Source organism: Daldinia childiae, assembly GCF_008694065.1.
Source record: "Daldinia childiae strain JS-1345 chromosome Unknown Scaffold6, whole genome shotgun sequence".
In the NCBI taxonomy this organism is placed as follows: domain Eukaryota; kingdom Fungi; phylum Ascomycota; class Sordariomycetes; order Xylariales; family Hypoxylaceae; genus Daldinia; species Daldinia childiae.
Window position 1 is genome coordinate 455,457 of NW_022984647.1, and position 19,658 is coordinate 475,114.

A 19,658-nucleotide genomic window follows, 5' to 3' on the forward strand; every position below is an offset into this window, starting at 1 on the left:
TTGCGTCTCACCATTTCATCCTGAGCTGGGCTAAGAACTCATTTCGTGCCCAACACTTATGGGGTATAGTTACACTGGTTATCAGAATCGAAGTAGTTTAGTAAAAACATTGGACGCATTTACGACGTCGTGTTAGTATCGACTCGCTATCTATGAAAGGAACAATATGGGCGCATTATAATTTCTTGATTTTGTGGCGCAGGAAGCTGTCGTGGCCATGAGAGTTACCAGCCGATTTTCGCGTTCCCCTTAGCCATACAAACCTAGAGCTGTTCAAGAGACCAGGTAGAATAGCCGCACATTTCCCGCCGTTTGGGCAAGGAATAAATCAAAAGGACCATGCATTATGGATCCTTAAGAGTCATGATAGGTTTTGGTTTGATAATTAGTGTCTCGCAAACCGTTATCTTCAGTTGGTTAACACGTACCCCTAGCAAGTCACTGGTGAGCAAGAGTATTGACACATTGTAGAGACGCGGGATGAATCCTGAACATGTCAGGCAAACACATTGATTCAGACACCACTTGGATCCCTGATATTAGAATGATAATAGTTACCTTGCTCATTATTGGCTTTAGTACAAGTTAGACTAAGGCTAAAGATGAGGTTTCCTCTCCTCTACCATCATAATTGCAACTCACTAATCTCAACACCACCTTGCTAAGAGTCTAATAGGTGATAGGGATACTAAAACTGACTATCAAACATTAAAGAATCATGCACACAATGAGTTTTAATTGAGTAATACGTAAGTGCAATCATGTCTTTCCAATAATAATTGCCCTTATTGTATTAGAACTTCCTAAAGTTCGAGCATCATATGCGATATGAGTAACACATAAACCATTCCCACATTTATAAACGCCTCAAGACATAAATCTTTCTTTATAGATCTATTGTGCCTTGACGTACTTCTCAATATGGCGAAGCCGGAATTTCCTGATTTCAGCGTCCAGGATGAAGATGATGCAGAAAAGATCCTAGCGGAATTGTTCATACTTTCCGACTACGTCTGTGATCTTGAACCTTGGGAGATTCTATCTGACGATGCAGAAAGTACACTTATCTCAGCTCTCGAGTGGATGCCATACGCAATACGCCAGCTTAATGACGCCAGGGCCAGGCTCGTCAATACTAACGAGAAAGCATGGTATGGTGTTCATACTGCATTAAACATGTTACGTATCCTCGAACCGAAAATCGAAAGTATCCTTGAATATAACGAAGAGCTAAAGGAGGCTAAAGAGAAAGAGGAGCGAAGTGGAGGGCAAGGGAATTAGGAATACGCTCTTCGTGATGATAGTTTTTAGTATATTTACTATCTTAGGTATTCATGCGCAACTGATGTAAATATCGTCCGCAAGGACTAGTCTACATGTTTTCGATCAATTACCCTTAATTATATCTGCCGCCTTCTCGGAAACGGCATAGACTGAAGACAAGATATTGTCGTGGGGGATAAGAGGGAAGATACTAGCATCAACAATGCGGATATTCTCTGTCTCATACACAATAAGTCTTGGATCCACCACTCCCCCCTTTCCCTTGGTAGCATAGCCGCCGAGCCGCAACCATGGTACGCTGTAGTGACTGTGTCGAAAACATACTTTTTAGCCCCGTCCAAATCCCCGAAGTGGAATGCATCTGGGTGATTGAGCTTCCCGTTAGGCTTGAAGAAGGGTGCTAATGCCTTCGAAGGACATAACTGCGTATCGAGTGCCTGGATGTGGCGTGCCATGATTTCTAGGTCAGTGGGATGCGAGAAGTATTGTGGGTCGATGTTGAGAATTGCGTCAATATCTGGAGACGATATACGGGTCGCGCCACGGGAAAAGGGGTGCATCCCAAGCTGGCAAAATTCTCAGGGAGCAGTTGTGTGTCGACAAAGCTTTTACCAGTCGGCATCGGAGCCCATCAGTGATGTCCAGAAGGCTGGAACGTTGACTCTAGGATCGGTGGAAAGATCCTTTCCGGCCTCGAGCACCAGTACTTTAACATTGGGATTTTCGGACAAGCGGTTGGCAAAAACGAGGCCAGAAGTGCCGCCGCCGATTATAATGTAGTCGGGAGAGAAGGGAGAAACCATTATGATAAAATTGTTTTTAGTAATGATGAAATATTAGTAAGCCAATAAATAAAGATATGATTGTTCGTCACATTAAATACAGGATATATTTACTTCTATACACTCCTAACTGGTGTAAACATGATTTGCTCTTCATACGATAGTAGTGCGGTAGAGCTTCCAAGACTCACTCTTTTCTTGCTGATTTTGGCGAAATAGGGGGTGCGTTTGAATCGCTTTTCGAGTTATTTCGTGAAAGCTTTAAGGCTGAATGGACTTCTAAAAAGGCCAAAATAGATTGTCTCCCTCGTAAATAACCCTCTCAGGTCGACAATTATCGTTGGCCCGTACCAAAACGTAGATGTATCGGCTGGCGGAAAAGGAGGAGGTTATAGTAAATGGAATATGAGGGTTCCGGATCTGCGTTGGCCTTCATACAGCTTGGGAACCACTAGTGTATAAAGATAACACATCTAACATCACATTGCTACTTTGGTTATTACCCAGCTTGCCAAAATATTCGAATAAACGAGGTCTAAGTAGTTGGCAAAAGAATTGGATTGATACCTATATATTCTGCAGGTACACTTAAATTGTTGCCATTTCAGTATTTCTTAATAGTGTTTATTTAGAATATGAGTTTATCCTATGCTAGTTGAAATATATAAGGAACGCTTAATAGTATAGCGTTTCAAGTAAAATCCACCTTGAACCAACACGTGTGCACTAGGATTACCTAGTGTGATTCGGGCTTCAACCGTAACAGCTTAGGTACAGGTAGATATCATATATGGTGGAGTTCGGCCCACCCATAATACCTACGTGGAATAATGCTAAAAATAAATATCGCGACTAGCTAAAGCAGAATCGAAGCTAAGTTTTTAACGTCTCCGTTTAGTTTCCGAGCTTCCTTTGAATCTGGGGTAGCATAAAGTCCAATACGAAGCTGCGGACACCACGAGCATTATGAGCCACTCCTGGGACGACGTCGAGCTTTGACTCGATACCCTCGCGCTTCCACGAGTCCTGCAGGTCGTGAATAGTCTTAAATCTTCCTTGCTCGATAATCTGCGGCCCCTTTTCTCCGTCACTTGGTTGGCCCATGTATTTCTTCACCCAGACCCAGAACTCGTCACCGCCGTGAATGTCGGCGTCCTGGTCTCCAACTACGAGATGGATGGGGACCTTTTTGATAAGTCCTCTATTGACGGCCTTCCCGAAAACGCTCTCCGCGTCCTTAATACCTGCTGGCCAGTTTTGGTCTTCGTCCAGGAACGTGGCACGCCCCGGAGCACCAATGCTTACGGCAGCCAACTTCTCGGGGTATAGGTACAAAAACCGGTGAGAGAACTGACCACCTCCGCTAAATCCCATAAGGAAGATTTTATCTGTATCGATGGCAGGCCATTTGGTTGCCACCTCATCTAGCATTGACAGCAGAGCAAGGTCGGGACGAACAGTTTTAGATCGGTATAGCTTGTAAGAGTCGATATCATTTGGTCCGTCTAGGCCGGTGGGGAATAACGGTAAGAGTACGGCACACGGCGTAGATTCGGCAAAGGGGACCAGATCATAAACGTTAAAAACGTCACGCCTAGTTCCGTGAACAGCTACTAATAGAGGAAGCTTATTGGGTCCCGGTTCAGCCCCATCGGGGTGGCGTTGATTGTAAGCCTCGGCGGGCACGTAGAGAGTGTAAGACACACGTGGGTCTGAGGCGAGTGACTTATAGGGAATATGTCCGGTAAGAAGCGCATTCTTACGGAACTTCAGGGGTACCACTGAAGCACTCAATAATTTGTCCATGTTGTGTGGTATATGATTTCTGTGTATGTGTATGTGTGTGTATGTGTGTGTGTACGTATGTTACGCTGTAGGTACCTATTGGGTTATACGGCAGTTGGAGCCAAGATTTATATCGGGAAATAGATTGACATGTGTATGTAAGTGACCTACCACATTCCTCTCGGCTCTGGGCGCGCGGCTTCTGTTTTGTACTCGACCGGCATATTGACATGTGCCCCGTTCCGTCGTGGTTCAATAAGTGAACAAGGTGGAGCGAATCTCGCTCGGGCTTCTGTAGATCCTAGACGCGGAGCCGGCATTTAAAAGCGAAATTCGCTCTATTCAATATATCCTAGTCAACCAATAGCAGAATGCAGGCTGAGTCCAAATCCGCAGCCGGGTTGGAGCTCTTGGCTTCCGGGTTGTACGACGACTTTTTTTTCACTGCATAATGACGCGGACATAGTGTGACAATTGGTGACAATTGGTAACAAATCGCAAATGGCTACTTTTGCAAAACGCCGCTCGTGATAATGCTTGAGGGGTTTCACTCCAACGACCCTTGAGACATGGGCAATTGATGGTTGAAGATAGGTTAGATAGGTAGGTGATGTGCATCAACGATTTTTTTGGTGTTGTATCATACTAAAAACGGTTATGATCGACGACTATAGCGATAGTTTGTCTTCGTCGTAAACTCAGCCTGCGCCTACTTTAGAAACATCATCCCCCTGTAATGCCCAGCGCTGGGGCCTCGAAACGCGACTTACGCTCAATAGGATAACTTTTCGGAGTGTGATTTGATACTTATAAGACATCCCGACTCGTAAACATCTGCATTTACATTCGGATTCTATTCTCTATCTCACAACAACACTCACTTAGCACATTTATACCATCTTCGCAAAGATGGCTTACAACAACAATTCGACGGACAAGATTTTGGTAGAGCCAACGGAATACCGCGAAAATATCTTGTTACAAACGATTACTCCGAGTAGTATGGACGATATTCCTAAGGAGGCCGAAGTGGAAGAGTTTGATCCGAAGCTTTCTCGTAGAGTAAAATGGAAACTCGACATCTTCATCCTGCCGCTCTTATCAAGTGTTTACTTCTTCGCCACGATGGTCAGTCGCATATTATACTAGCCGCTACTAGGGTTTCCATTATACTCGGCAGTCTATACTAACTGCCGTATAGGGCAAATCTGATCTCGGAAATGCCAAGGTAGCTGGCCTCAGTGACGAACTTAACCTCTCCCCTGGAGACTTTTCAAATGCGGCGACCGTGCTTTTGGTGGCAACGATTATTTTCCAACTCCCGGGAACGCTCTTGATCAAGAAGATTCACCCGAACAGACAGTTCAGTGGAGCCATGCTAGTGGTAGGACAAACGCAGACTCCAGCTTACCCTTCTGATCCGGGATTTGGGCTAACGGGGATTTTTATCTTGCATTTTAACAGTGGGGTTTCTTGACTGTCATGACTGTCTTCATCTCGAATAACGGACAACTATTGGCTCTTCGATTTCTCATTGGAGCAGCGGAGTCTTTCGTCCAAGGCGGTGTATTCTGTATGTTCATATTCCCTTAGCAGCCTAAATTACTTAGGCGCATACCCCTTATCCTATGGCTCATTTCCTAACTCAAAACTCTTCTATAGATCTCTCCTTTTGGTACCAATACTCCGAGTTTGCAACACGAGGTGCCATTCTTGCTTCTATGTCCACCATTGCCGGCGCTTTCAACGGCATGATCGCTTATGCTATTGATAACGGCTTAGATGGCGTTAATGGATGGAGAGCGTGGCGATGGATCTTCCTTATCGAAGGTATCGCACCTATGTTATTTTCTCTTGTCGTATTCTTTTTCTTGCCGAGTAGTCCGAAGCACCTTAAATACGGATTTACCGAGGAAGAGAAGCAGCACATCGCCCAAAGGAGCGCCAAAGCACACAACACTGAAGAGGGAAGCGTAGAATTCAAAAAGATCTGGAAAGTATTACTGGACGGTCACTTTTGGCTCTTCATACTCACCAGCTGCGGAGGCTCTTTTTGCCAGTCGTCGCTATCTAATTTCCTTCCGGATATCATTCAAGGTTTTGGGTACAGCGACGTCAACGCTCAGCTATTCACCATCATCGTGTATGTGAGTGGCTGTATTGGAATTCTACTCTTCAGCAGGATTGCCGATAAGACGAACGCCCGAGGAATTGTCCAAGCAGTCTCCCTCATTCCGGCAGTGATAGGCTACGCAGTCTTGATTTGGGTTACAAACAAGGAAGTTCGATTCGCCGCAACATGCTTTATTGCATTCTCTATTTTCCCCTCTACCGTACTACAAATGTCCTGGGCTGCCATGTCCTTTGTTGGTTATACGCGAAGGTATGAACCCCCCCGTTTGCTCACTATTTCGATTCTTGGTGACTAATGATTTATAAATAGGGGCTCAGTTTTGGCATTTTTCAACGTATTCCCGCATTTATTCGCTATCTCTGGAAACCAGGCCTACCAGGACCCCCCGTATTGTAAGCCAATCATACAACAGAATGATTTCGATGGCACCTTACTGACCCCCTACTTATAGATAGCGTTGGTAATTCAGCAGCTCTGGGGATGGCTATCATGATGCTAGTCTCGACGGTGGCCCTTAGATTTTACCTAGCCTACCTAAACAAGAAGAAGGCAGAGAATCAATACACGGAAAAGTCCAACGAACTAAGACTTAAGAGCATTGAGGAGCTTGGTGATTATCACCCAGGTACGTTAAACTATATTTCCTGTTCCTTTCATCATATGTTACACAAACTGACTGGCTGTACTATAACAGACTTTTTCTACACCCTCTAAGATATTCACGCGTGTATCATGTAGATCTGTTCGCCAGACTTAAAATGAGAATGGGTTGTATATTACTCAGAGGACGATTGTAGCTTGAAGCTGGGACTTCGACCTACTCTAGGCTCTCTTTACCTGGGACATTATTTGTACATGTACACAGGGAGTATATACCAGTATATCCGAACTGGGTGAAGATGGAGTAATTGGGGTTTTGCGATCTTCATATCTATGGGGATTATTGACTTGGGAAGAGAATGCATGTGTATATAGGCGCTTACGTGAACATAACATACACTGGGGAATACTGGAGCATATTGGGTAGATCATAGTTGGGTTTTAATTATTATCGGTTTACTATCGACGTACTAAAGAATTAGTTGCAGCCATCGTGTTCTGAAATTTATTACTTACCCCCGGCGGGGATGGATGGCCTTAAAACAGAATCAACATATTGCTCGGGTAGTCCCCACTGCATCATAGCTTCGTCAATTCCGTCGTTCATGCGGTAAATATATTCGTTTTTTGGACGACTTGGTCGGATTCGGTGGAAGTCGATATATGCAAGGGCCTGAATCTTCTCAGACTTTTTTTCTTGATCAGTTGATTCAACTCCCTCCACCCCTTTATCTTCCGCTGTAGACGTAGTTGTCAAGCCTTCAACTTCGATAAATCGCCTCTCGTAAGCCCATGGGACACCTTCGTTTATATCTAAACACTCCTCGTCATCCGGATGTAAACGATAGATGATACCGTAAATGCCCCCTGTTTTGGACCTGTCCTCCACAATATTGGCATAGCCTCGCTCATTGATAATCCATCTCCAGCCGGATAGATATGCAAGGCCGATGGGTTTAGATTTAGGGCATCGCTTGCGCATTTGAACTGAAGAGAGGTTGGAGCCATAAGCGAAGTATAGAACTCCATCTCGTTCATCCTTATTAGTAGACTCCATTACGGAATGATAAAGTGGGACCACGGCCGGGATGCGGACAAATATTTATCGGTAGTGACAGCAAATGACTCCACTCGGCGCCGGACGATTATCTAATAGTAAGGAATATTTCGACTCTTTATAATCTACCAGAGATGTATCTAGGTGAGATGTCTATCCAGTATAGTTAATCACGTAGGGAAGCTTCTGATTTTATAATTTCGATTTAATGTTAAATATCAAGATTTTTATAAAATGTTGACTACACACAAATATACTTTTCAGTCATCAGACACGTCATAGGTATTCTAATCGGTTTCCCTTGGATTGTTTCCTTTTTTATGCATTAGGCAATTGTGAAACGAATAGTTTGTCCAATTTACAATCGTTTAATTCTTGGTACGGAGTCTATTGTCGTGTTAGTTGGTCAGGACAAAGAAAACCACAGTCTATGGACTAGTTAGTCACTTTATTTTCTTTAAGCTTAGGCGATTAGACTTCTGACATATCCATTGGCATCATCCTTGGCACCGCCTCCTTTGGAGACGAGACCGCCAAATTTCTAAAACCCACCTCGTAAGCTAGGGACAATGACTCAGGGACCCGGTCTACGTCTTACCATGTAATAAAGATGAATTAGGAGAGCCGCTAGCTAAGAAACTAAATGTCCTTACTACGCTACCGAAGTTACTCCTACCCCACTCAGTGCGTACGTAGTCCTCTGTGGCGCCCTTCGTTTATAGAAGACCGCAAATCGCTTTCGCCGTCCGCTTTCGCTCTAACGAGACCACCATCACATATTGTGAGAAGGGTTTAGTTTACTAATATTAATCCCGCCGTGTGGTATAACTCCATCTTAGGTGCGGAAAATATGAAGCTTATCGGTATGCTACCTGCCTCTACGAGTAAAGTTGCCTACGCGTCAACTTCGTTACTACTATCTAGAGTACCCCATCCTCCTTTCTACCTAGCTACTTTAGGACTCAACAGTCTGTATACAACTACTCCTCAATTATATGTTAGTCTAGTTGATAGCTGGAAAGAGTAGGAGAAAGATGAAACTGGGTCTCTATGCTAACTGAGCTTACGCGTCTTCGTTTTGAGCATAGATCACATATTCCAGTACCAAAGCAAACCCGACGGGATGCCGAAACTAAATTCTACGTAGTATACTTAATTACCACGTTTTAGTGGTACAAATTTGTTGGTAGGCTCATTTACCTTAGGTACATAGTTGATTTGAGCAGCATTGCTAATGAAAGCTGTATGCGAGATAGTATCAAACCACTCAAGATTTAATTTGAAATCTTGTAGATGGTATTTTAATACGAATATTTGAAGAATTAATATATCCCTAACTATTTCGTTGATAAAAGAAACTAATCTACAATATGATATCATGAAGTGTGCTTCTGAAGAGCCCCCCTTTTTCGAGTTGATCTCTAGGTATAAGCCTTCTACTTTCCAAGCACCCGCTGGTTTACAATAGCAAATAACAACCACATGCGGAAGCTATGGTGGAGCTGCAAATCAAAATTATGTGTATGAACTCCAATGCACATGCGTTTGTTATGTATTAAGACTCATCGGGATTGACGTCTTGAAACCCAACGTTTGCAAGATCTACCTTCCGGATCTGTTGAGATTGCATGCTCTAGCCCAGGTTTTAGTAATCGGTCGCAGTAGGTTTCTTTCAATCTTCTCGTATATGCACTTACAACTTCTACTGTTCCTCGAACGATGTACCGCGTCACCGAAACGGGCTTGCTTTGGCCTAGGCGAGATACCCGACCGATGGCCTGACTCTCCACGCTCGGATTCCACTGGGGCTCAAGGATGTATACATGGTTAGCTACTGTAAGGTTAAGACTGTGCGGGGTTAATATGGCGATTTCTTTATGGTATGCTAAGAGAACTCACCCGAATGCCCCTACTCCCGTGCTCATCAGCAGAATTGGGATGCCTCTATCTTGTATAAACCTATCCATATTATATTGACGCTGCTGAAGAGATTGGTCACCATCTATCCGTTGGAAGAGCATACGTCTCTTCCTAAGATGTACGGATATCAAATCCAGTGTTCTTGTCCAACCAGAGAATATGATACTATATTCTTAAAATCAGCGCCAATATAACAAGAGGCAGGTTACATTTAATATACCTCTTCGCGTCTCTGGGGCTTTCTGCCAGGTCCTCCATAAGGGCCTGTATCTTGGACGAGAATCCAGACCGGTTGAAATAACCATCATCGTCATCGTCCTTTCCCTCGAGAGATCTCTTCGCGACTAAGCCAACCCCATGCCCAAGATTTCTGCTGCATAAGGGACAAGAAGAATCATTGATCTCGTCAGTTTGGTCTGCATTACATTGGTTCTGCGAATGGCACTCGTTACAGAGTTTATGCTTGCATGACTGACGTGAGCCGGGACCTCCGCTAATATCAAAGACAGGAATGGGAACGCCACACATTGAGCAGAGAAACTCGGCATTTGTTCCTAGCGAATATAAAAACTCCTCACGTTCTACCTTTCGGTCGCGAGGATGACGACTCGTGAATGGCTTTTGAAAAGTGCCATGGTTGCAGAGAAGACGAAGCTGGAGTTGGACTTGAAAGATACCAAAATGATCACGCTTTCCTGGTGCCTTTCGTACTTTTTCACTGATCATATTAGACATGTCCTCAAGCATATCGTCATATTGCTTCCTTTCATCTTCCTTCAAAGTCACATAATGATATCTCTCTGTAATATTAGGTAAACGTAGCAGATCCTGAGACCTCCTGAGGCATACGCAATCTAAAAGAAAGGCCAGATTGTGGACGGCTGATTCGAAATGATCAGAAAACGGCAATATAATATTATTTCTGAAAACTGCTCTGTTTTCAAGTTCTTTAATGCGGAGAAACGCAAGCAGGGACCCGACATCTTCGAGGCGGTTTTGGATTGGAGTCCCAGTCAGGCACCACCGGTATTTTGCAGAGAGCTGGCTGGCTGCTTGGTAAAGCGTCGTCTCCCGCCTACGGATCATATGTGCTGTGATTAGCCATAGGTTAGTAATGTTCGTGGGAGACTCGTCCAAACCATATGTTAGATTAGGTTAGGTACTTAACGCCTACCTTCATCAAGAATGATTCTAAACCAGGAGATTTGAAATATAATGCTATCCCTCTGATTCATACTCGCGGCAATAGTGTGGTACGTTGTAAATACGATGTCACACCCCAAGTATTCTGTAATATCGTCATTCCTAGCTTTCCCATAGTATTTCGCGATGACGATAGATTTATCCAGATGCCTTTCACTGTTAGTAACCGTTTAATATTTGGCTATCATCTTGAGAATACTTACTTTTCAACCTCTTTTAGCCAAGAGTTCATAATCACTATAACCTTGCTAAGTACCTTATTGAAGGTTATGTTGTTTGACTGATACTTACGAGTAGATGGAACGATGATTAGGCTGGCTCGGGCACGAAGTCCTTCCGTAGTCGATGGCACTTCTTTAGACCACGATTGGGCAAAATCAACGGTTTTAGTGATAAGTGCTAGTGCGCTTAGTGATTTCCCCATTCCCATGTCGTCTGCGAGGATGCCACCGCTTAGTTCGTCAGGAACCTCGGCTGACTCAGAATGTGTCAATTTGTGGCGATATCTAACAAGCCAGGTTAACGTTAACTGACCTATATATGTACCAGGGAAGTAAGTATGTCCAATATTACTTACAATGGGGTCATTATGTTGCACTCATACGACCAAAGACTATATTTTGGAGATATAGGACCACGCTCTCTTTGCATCATGAAATAGAGCGCTGTTTCTTGATGTCTATGAATAATAAATACATTAAATTAGCATTGACTAAAGACATAAATCTTATATGATAGGTAAATGAAACCATAAATAGCTTCTATGATTTAGGTAAGTATCAACTTACGGTAAGAGTTGTGTTGTGATATGCACACCCTGAGTTCTTTCTAGATTTCGAAACCTCGTGAGAGAGTGATACACGGCTGAGATTGTGTGATCAATTCCATCATGTATTCTCCTCACGCCACCTTTATGGCTTGACTCATTCGTAAGAAAACATTCTTTTACATTTCGAGGTGGCGGCTCTTCGATACCAGGGAACTGTATGATATGCGGATTATAATACTCGATGTCTTGAACGCCGTGGTCTGGATCCTGAAGAAAGATTTTAGCGGAACCTAATATATTTCCAATCTTTTTGGCATCATCCACAGGACCGTATATATTTATCTCTAATTCGAGTGTTGCCTCACTTGGTTTCTTAGCCCGAGAACATACATGATCAATTCGACATGTCTCGGCAAACGCTCTAATTTCGACAGACTGATGTTCTTGTAGCCCCACGAGGCCACGAGAAATTAGTTCACTGACTTGAGCAAATACGTCAGTGTCCGAGAACTTGAGCATAAAATAATTTCCACACTTTGATACGTCAAAAGACTGGTAGGGCTGAGTCGAGTCGATTTTGGCGGCGATTTCTGCCATGCTTCCCACGAGCTTGACAGTTGCGTTAGGTATCTAGATATACTATTCCTTAACATTTAGAGATTGTTAATAGATGTTAAATAAAATCTCACCATGCCGTAACAGCAGAAGCGGGCACCCCCAGCCGTGAAGGTCTCGGCATCAATGGCTTGTAGGGCGTTGTTATCCGGCCTATTCGGCTGGAATGACTTATCTGCCCATTGGCATACGGTTGTCAACCATGTCTCGCGGCCGTTTGTGTTGGTATTCGGATCTCCTTGGAAATTATTTTGATTCTGCAGCTCCTGGAAAACGGTGTCATCCCACAATGAATCCTGAGCCATGATAGAGACGTCACAACCAAAAGAACGTATACTCTCTCTGTAGGACGAGGCTAGCCCGATATTATGTTCTGGGGTGTTATTGTGATTGCTTAATTCATGCTTAAAACTGTCGTAACCCATAACTTTAGAATTATAATATATGTCGGAGAACTTAAAGTTAATCAAAAAGGCATACGGCTAACTGCAAGGCGTTCCTGTAGGCTGTGGTATGTGGCTATGCATGCATAGGTACCTAAACAGCGTGCAACATGCCGGGGTTAACCAAATACCGGCACTGATTAGATGGACGTAAGGCTGTGTCGTAAATTAGCGGAAAACATTTCTTTTTTTCTCCCATATTATGGTTAATATTCCTCTAGACTAAACTCACTTCGTAGTTTACGGCTTAAATTAATCCCCGACATTTTGAAAACGAGACACAAAAGCTTTACATGAACCTCTGATAGGTATGGCGTCAACGTCGTCGGTTTCTCCTCAAGCGTCCGCTCCTCAAAGCGGTTTTGATAAGGCCCTGGCCGCTTTCAGGAGTCGATTGACTCCTTCTGAAACAGCACAATTTCAAGTTGCCACACTTGATGATTTGAAAGTGACCATATTAGCCATACAGAGAGACCAGCGAGATCGGAAGAAGATGATGCACATGGATAGGATCTCTTCATTTTTGGAAGCTATGGAGCAGTTTGGAAAAGTTGTTGAAACATTCCTAAATATTTCCGAAATGCTTGCATTCATATGGGGCCCAATAAAGCTTCTGCTTCTGGTGTGTATATACCTAGTCGGACATAAATATGGACATGCTGAGTTGACTATTCCAAAATGTAGACTGCTGCAACCTGGCTTGAGTCATTTGACGCACTACTCGATGCATATCAACTCATTGCAGAGAACTTACCCACGTTCAAAATCTACCAGAATTTGTTCAGAGAGAGCGATTCAATGCAGGAACTTCTTCAATGTATTTGGGTCGATATCTTCGATTTTCATATCCAGGCTTTGCGCATTTTTGGGCAGTCCAGTAAGAGATAATACATCAGATATACCTTTGATTCATTAACAATAATATAGTGATACGACTTTTTTTTCGGTCCCTTTGGAAGGATTTCAACGGCCGATTTCATCACATTATTAGCGATCTTAAGCGCCAGAAAGCTCTTGTAGAAAGTTATGCAACCCAAATTCACATCCAGAACTATGAATACGATAGGCGAAAAACCCAAGAGGAATTCGAACAGGCTCAGGCTCACCGTACCTCAGAAAAGAAGGCATATATTATGCAATGGATGATGGCACCGAAGTCACTTTTAGATCACGAATTTCTCTGTTCTGTACGGAAAGAACAATTGGACGTCACTAACCGACAAACAGCGCATTGGATTCTCCAGCATAATGAAATCGAGGCGTGGGTAGCTCCCCAAGTACCCAAATCTTCTATTATTTGGCTGAGTGGAATTCCAGGGGCAGGTACGTTATGAAATTTCCATACAATGTTTGCGTTAATTAAATTCTCCTTCGATAGGTAAGAGTGTACTCACATCTGTGATCGTGGACGAGATCAAAAAGAAGAATCATGGGCCTATAGCGCTTTTCTATTGCAAACATCGAGATCCAGATAAGAATACATTCACATCAATCGCAAAAGGGCTCTTAAGTCAGTTAATAAATCAGCAAGACGATCTTATACCTTTCTACTACGACGAGGCAATCAGGAGTGGGGAAAGTTCGTTACATTCCACGAAGCTATGCAAGAGACTCCTTCGCAACATGCTACAGGCCGTTCCACTAGCGTTCTTGGTTATTGACGGTATAGATGAATGCGATTCTACCGAAAGAAAATGCACCTTGGATTTTCTCAACAATATTATCAATATTTGCGACAATAATAAGCCTGGAAAGATACGGCTGTTCATTTCCAGTCGTGACGAGTCGGATATTAGAAGAGCTCTTTTGATGGGGACAAGGATTGAGATCAATCGTGAAGACATAATAGAAGACCTAAAGGTGTATATTGGACACAGAGCTAGCGTGGTGCAGCGGAAGTTCGAGCTGGATGCAGAAGAACAAGGATATATCCAACATAATGTCTTAGATAAGTCTGATGGTATCTCCTCGATAACTCCTAGGCCTATCCCATAACATATTAAGTTAGCTACAGGAATGTTTTTATATGCCAAACTCGTCATGGCTAATCTAGAGGGCCAACCGACTCGTCATCATCTCCGCCAAGAGTTCGACAGTCTTCCAAGTGGTCTTGAGGAAGCGTTAGTGGAATCACTCTTTAACAACAGAATGTGTATGATTTAAAATATGGTTTCACCGGCTAACGAATAGTAGTTACGATCGAAATCTACGCAGAATTACGTCGAATCCGAACAGAAATCAAGCAGAAGTTGCCCGTAGGATTCTTCTTCTAATGGTTTGTGCGAGGAGACCTTTGCGATGGCGAGAAGTTCAAGCAGCCATTTCAATCAGCCTAGACGAACAAGCCCTTGACAGCACGCGGCGACTATCTCAAGGTTCTGACGTGACGGAAATATGTGGCTCATTGATTGAAGTCCTTCCCGGTGACTGTGTGGACTTTATTCATACCACTGCATCCCTGTAAGTCTTGATGTTCTTAGCCAAAACATGTTATTGTTAATATTGTATACCAGATTTATTGTAAATCTAGGGTATACCCCCCTAGCTGAGGCAGAACACTCTATGGCAACCCTTTGCCTTTACTATTTATCTTTTCAATATTTTGAAGAGGACCGACAAGACAAAGAGCTGCTTCAGTTCACAAGAGAAGGTTGTTTTGCATTCCAAGATTATGCCGCTGCTCATTGGGCAGAACATTTTCTTGCTATGATTTCCGAATCAGAAGTAATCACACAGGGATGGCCTATTAATAACACAGAAACCTCCAACGCGGTTACAATATTCGCCGACCGCTTTCATGCCGATTTAATAACTCCTCCAACAGTCTCGCAGCTTTCTCCAGGCCACTCCCAGTTTTCTTCTCTCAGCTGCTTCCCAGTCATGACTATGATCTGGAAGCATGCGGAACCTTGGAATCGACTAGTAGACGACAGGAGAGACGAGATTAATTTAACGTCACTGGGTAAAAGTATCAGGAGAAACCGGCATATCGTCGAAGAATATTCAAAGTTAATAACAAATGATAGAGCTGAGATGACTACTCTAGAACACTTCTATGGCACCAACTGGTTCAAATGTAAGAAGGTATCATGCTATTACTTCCACGAAGGGTTCAGCTCTCAGGCATCAAGACAGCAGCATTATGACCGTCATGACCGGCCGTTTAAGTGTGACGAAGAGAACTGCCCGGCGGCGCGTATCGGCTTCGGCTCCCGCAAAGAAATGGAGAAACATAAGAGGAATGTACATCCCGGTATTGATAAACTCTCTTCGACGTTTGCTAGGCTCAAGCGAAGTGGTAAAGGGCAAGCCGCACTATTAAACTACCTTTGCCCACGCTGCCCGCTTAAATTTGCTACGCGGCTCGAGTGCCGAAGCCATATGGTATCGCATAACCCCTTTATCCACCCAAGGTTACTACCAAGTTTAGAAGAAATTGGTAAAAATGCTAGTTCTAGTAATCGTAACGGTAATAAACAGTTCTAAGTAAAATTTTGGCATTAAATTTATTTGGGAATTAAGGGGTATAATTGATGTTTAATTGAGAAAGTTTATAATGCCTGAGTTTATGAAAGTACGAGAGTTACGAGTTACGAGAAATATGTCCGAGTTTATAAGGGATATTAGTTGAGGGAAATATTTACACAAAAAAGAAAACAAAAGAGAAAATAATTTAAAATGGTTAAAATATCGGGCCGTCACTGCCGGGCCGCGAGAAAGGGGGGGTGCAAGGCCCTCGCAAAACGAAAGCCTCCCCCCGGCGCGGCCCGGCGTGGCGGCACGTGAGCTCACAAACGGCTAAATTTCGGAAGGATGACATAAACATGAGCCTTCTCTAAAAGTCGGGCTATTGTGGTCTCCCACACGGGGGGCCCTCGGTTTTTAATATAGTTAATATTATTGTCTCCCTTTTTTACCTATTTCGTAAGCGGGTTTGCTGCCGCGTTTCGGCTACGTCGAAACGTTTCGCAGACGCTATGTATTATCTCTAGGCGGCTAAAGGCCGCCACAAACAGCCCAGAAGCTGTTAGATAATAGATGATTGATTGAATTAAAAACTAATGATACAATTATTTTTTTTTATAAACACGTGACCAAAGGTCACGTGTTGAGATGTACTTAGGTACATCTCATAGAAGCCTTGTGGTTAACTTGTGGCTAATCAAGTCAAAAAGATTGAAAAGTCGGTGTGAATATATGTACCTAGATATATATAGATTATGGGTTTTATGAATGATAGCTTGCTTATCTACCATTGGCTTAAAAATATCTTGAAATCCACTTATTTCGGAATGCACCCAATCAATGTCTCTTTGATATCTATGCAATAACAACCACCGGCTCAGAATCATTCACAAAAATTTTAGCGTCAAAAGAAGATGAGGCCAACCTATGAAATAGTTTAAACGTAATATTCCTCCGAAATGATAAATTGCATAGGCTACCTCTTAGCTATTTTGAAAGTACACGGGTAAACTCCGGACAATGCTTCCAAGCCCCACAGTACTTTTGTCATTCGCATGATGTACGTACTTAGATGAAATTTGCCAAGCAAACGGAAATTCTTATGGTTCGTAGGCCAAAATACCTCAGAGATGATTTTCATTAGCCACATGGACCCGACATATGTGTGATTCCGGTATTGGCAACCAAGTGAAGGAAAAGATACGTCTGTTTTCTTTTAACTTTCCCATCTGTATGCTTGTACGGTTAAGAAGAGGGCGTTGTTAATTGTGATCCCTTCCGTTTCCTACCTTACCCTTAGCCGTTTGTCTATATTGTGTCGGGCTTTTTCTATTTTCACTTATGAGTACTCGTAGTCTTAACTTGGTTTTTGCACGTCTCTCTCCGCTTGTACTATATTTCGGCATTGGTCGCTTATGACTATTTCTTGTTGATGCGATATCCTATACGTCTATGTCCTCAAGTGTAAAAAAGACACAGGTATATGTTCTCCTTATACTCATAAACTGAGACGTTCAAAATATCTAAGGTTTATCCAATTATTTTGGATGACTCGATTTAAATATCGAAGTTACTCATTTCCACTATCTTGAAGGGTTGGTACTAGCAGATATCATTATATTTAATCGCTAGGATGCTCGCTCAAAGAGAAAAACACATATTTACCCTATCATACTGTCGCATAATAGCCAGTTAATCAATAAGTACCTGTCAGTACTTCAACATCCGAATTACTTAATTCCAGCCCCGTTAATATCACCCAGCTCGACCTCCTGAATATTCCTAGGCGGGAAGTCAGCAAACTTGCCATGCTGCCCCAGCTTCTCCTCTGTAAGCCAGCGACGCATCCAAACAACGCTCTTCACAATAGCGAAAATCACAAGCGTAGCAGCGCCGATCCCGAAGATGTACACAGCGACCAGGGATCCGGTCTTCCCCGGGTCGAGAAAGGGGTAGACGTAAAAGCCTTTGGTAGCTTTCGTCAGATACGCCAGGGCCAGGTATAGCGCCATAATGACGATAAGCCATAGCGCATGCATCCAGGGCTGAGGGTCCACGCGGGTGAGGAAGATCTCAAAGAGCGCGAAGAGGCTGTTCATCGCGTGTTGGCTAATGTTGGACCAGGCGCCATAGACGGTGGGGAACCAGGCGGACCCGTAGCCGTACAGCACGCCCCAATACACGATAGTTACCAAGAAGGGGAATGTCGTTACGGTGCTGTAGAATAGAGCGTGTAGGACCTGCAATGGCCGTGGGAAGCGGGCGAGAAAGGGGTTGGAGTACCGCGCGTATGTGAATGTATGAATTGATGCTATAAGCATGTAGAAAGCGAGGCCCCAGTACGTGAGCACCGTGAAGAATGAGAACTCGGCGCGCGAGGCCTCACACCCGCCTAAATCGTCGTGGGTGCATTGGTATCCGATGTTGAAGAGCAATGTTATGAATGCGTAAAGGGACTGTATATGATTAGCACCGGCTTATATTGATCTGTATGCGTGCGGTATACAGGATATAATAGAGATCGAAGTAAGTGTGTTTAAGATGCGCGCCACCGTTACACAATCGTGAGTATCGGCTCGAACTTAGGCCACTATATGCAATCCGCCGCCGCGGTACCGGTGTTCGTAGTGGCACCTTTCGGGCTTATCCCCGACATACATGACATAAATGTGCATATAATATGTGGGCATAGGACATACATATCCGCGCATAAAGAAAACGGACTTACCATCAACAGCCGTAGAGCAAATAGCACATACGGCGGGAACAGCCACGACGTCTCGAAGCGGTGCTCCGGATCCCAGTTCCCCGTGCCGAACTTAAAGGCGCTCAACACCTGATCGCTGGAGACCGCAACCGAAGACATTATTTACGATTTTATGACCGAATGCATACATACAGGATGAGTATATACGTAATATAACAAATGCAGAAAGACTTTGATAAGCCGTGTTATAAGTGTCGACGTTGAAATAGACGCATGTAATATCCGAACTAAATAATGTAAACATACGTGTACAAAATGAGGCTCAGTTGCCCCTGCTTTTCGGCGCGCGTAAGCGAAAGGCGCCGTGTTCCCAGATAGGTAGAGAGTCCGGAAGGCACGCTAGGTGCATTAGGTACGAAGCGCCGAGACTGTGGGGGGAAGAACAGGGTTTTGAAGATAGCTTCATTTGGAGATGCAATAGTGCAATAGTATGTAGTAGTAGGTAAACATTCAACATACATGTATATAACTCATATTTAATCATCTCGCCTTGTCATACCTAAATAACAGGTACCTATCTAGGTAGACCAATGAAGAACTAGTAGGGTAAGATCCATGAAAATATCTCATAATCATATATCGAGAGGCAAAGGACGGAGTGAGCGAGCCATCCATAAGTTACGCCAACATTCTCTCACTACAGCCAGCATTCTAGATCAACTAAGAACATAGGCTGCAATAAATGAAGTGAAAATACCTTTATAACTACAATTACTTCGATAGCAAGATTGAAATAGCTGAGCCATCCATGTCCCGCCCCTTCAAACTCCGCATATCCGAAATGCATCGCTATGCCATTGCCTAGTAAAAAGGTTGCCAACCATATCATACACC

The 19,658-nt window shown here is 43.5% G+C and overlaps 6 protein-coding genes across 6 annotated transcripts; 2 read left to right on the top strand and 4 right to left on the bottom strand.

Moving 5' to 3' along the window:
• Positions 1–2,960: 2,960 nt before the first annotated feature.
• On the bottom strand, positions 2,961–3,872 carry GL218_06033 (uncharacterized protein; the record flags this gene model as incomplete). The annotated part of the gene is made up of 1 exon (XM_033582729.1): positions 2,961–3,872. One exon carries the CDS (start codon positions 3,870–3,872, stop codon positions 2,961–2,963), a length of 912 nt encoding a protein of 303 aa, XP_033433863.1.
• An 888-nt stretch (positions 3,873–4,760) lies between these two features.
• Positions 4,761–6,699, top strand: GL218_06034 (uncharacterized protein; the record flags this gene model as incomplete). The annotated part of the gene is made up of 7 exons (XM_033582730.1): positions 4,761–4,979; positions 5,053–5,235; positions 5,316–5,424; positions 5,514–6,234; positions 6,295–6,377; positions 6,437–6,610; positions 6,680–6,699. The coding sequence occupies 7 exons, from the start codon at positions 4,761–4,763 to the stop codon at positions 6,697–6,699; spliced, it is 1,509 nt and encodes a 502-aa protein (XP_033433862.1).
• A 394-nt stretch (positions 6,700–7,093) lies between these two features.
• On the bottom strand, positions 7,094–7,642 carry GL218_06035 (putative aig2 family protein; the record flags this gene model as incomplete). Its single annotated transcript, XM_033582731.1, has 1 exon — positions 7,094–7,642. One exon carries the CDS (start codon positions 7,640–7,642, stop codon positions 7,094–7,096), a length of 549 nt encoding a protein of 182 aa, XP_033433861.1.
• A 1,555-nt stretch (positions 7,643–9,197) lies between these two features.
• On the bottom strand, positions 9,198–11,353 carry GL218_06036 (putative SWI/SNF-related matrix-associated actin-dependent regulator of chromatin subfamily A member 3-like 2; the record flags this gene model as incomplete). The annotated part of the gene is made up of 8 exons (XM_033582732.1): positions 9,198–9,275; positions 9,340–9,490; positions 9,542–9,727; positions 9,783–10,653; positions 10,737–10,915; positions 10,969–11,002; positions 11,057–11,271; positions 11,343–11,353. The coding sequence occupies 8 exons, from the start codon at positions 11,351–11,353 to the stop codon at positions 9,198–9,200; spliced, it is 1,725 nt and encodes a 574-aa protein (XP_033433860.1).
• Positions 11,354–12,902: 1,549 nt separating this feature from the next.
• Positions 12,903–15,056, top strand: GL218_06037 (Vegetative incompatibility protein HET-E-1; the record flags this gene model as incomplete). The annotated part of the gene is made up of 6 exons (XM_033582733.1): positions 12,903–13,214; positions 13,277–13,469; positions 13,520–13,915; positions 13,971–14,552; positions 14,607–14,712; positions 14,786–15,056. The coding sequence occupies 6 exons, from the start codon at positions 12,903–12,905 to the stop codon at positions 15,054–15,056; spliced, it is 1,860 nt and encodes a 619-aa protein (XP_033433859.1).
• Positions 15,057–17,787: 2,731 nt separating this feature from the next.
• On the bottom strand, positions 17,788–18,923 carry GL218_06038 (uncharacterized protein; the record flags this gene model as incomplete). Its single annotated transcript, XM_033582734.1, has 2 exons — positions 17,788–18,513; positions 18,786–18,923. The coding sequence occupies 2 exons, from the start codon at positions 18,921–18,923 to the stop codon at positions 17,788–17,790; spliced, it is 864 nt and encodes a 287-aa protein (XP_033433868.1).
• Positions 18,924–19,658: the final 735 nt, after the last annotated feature.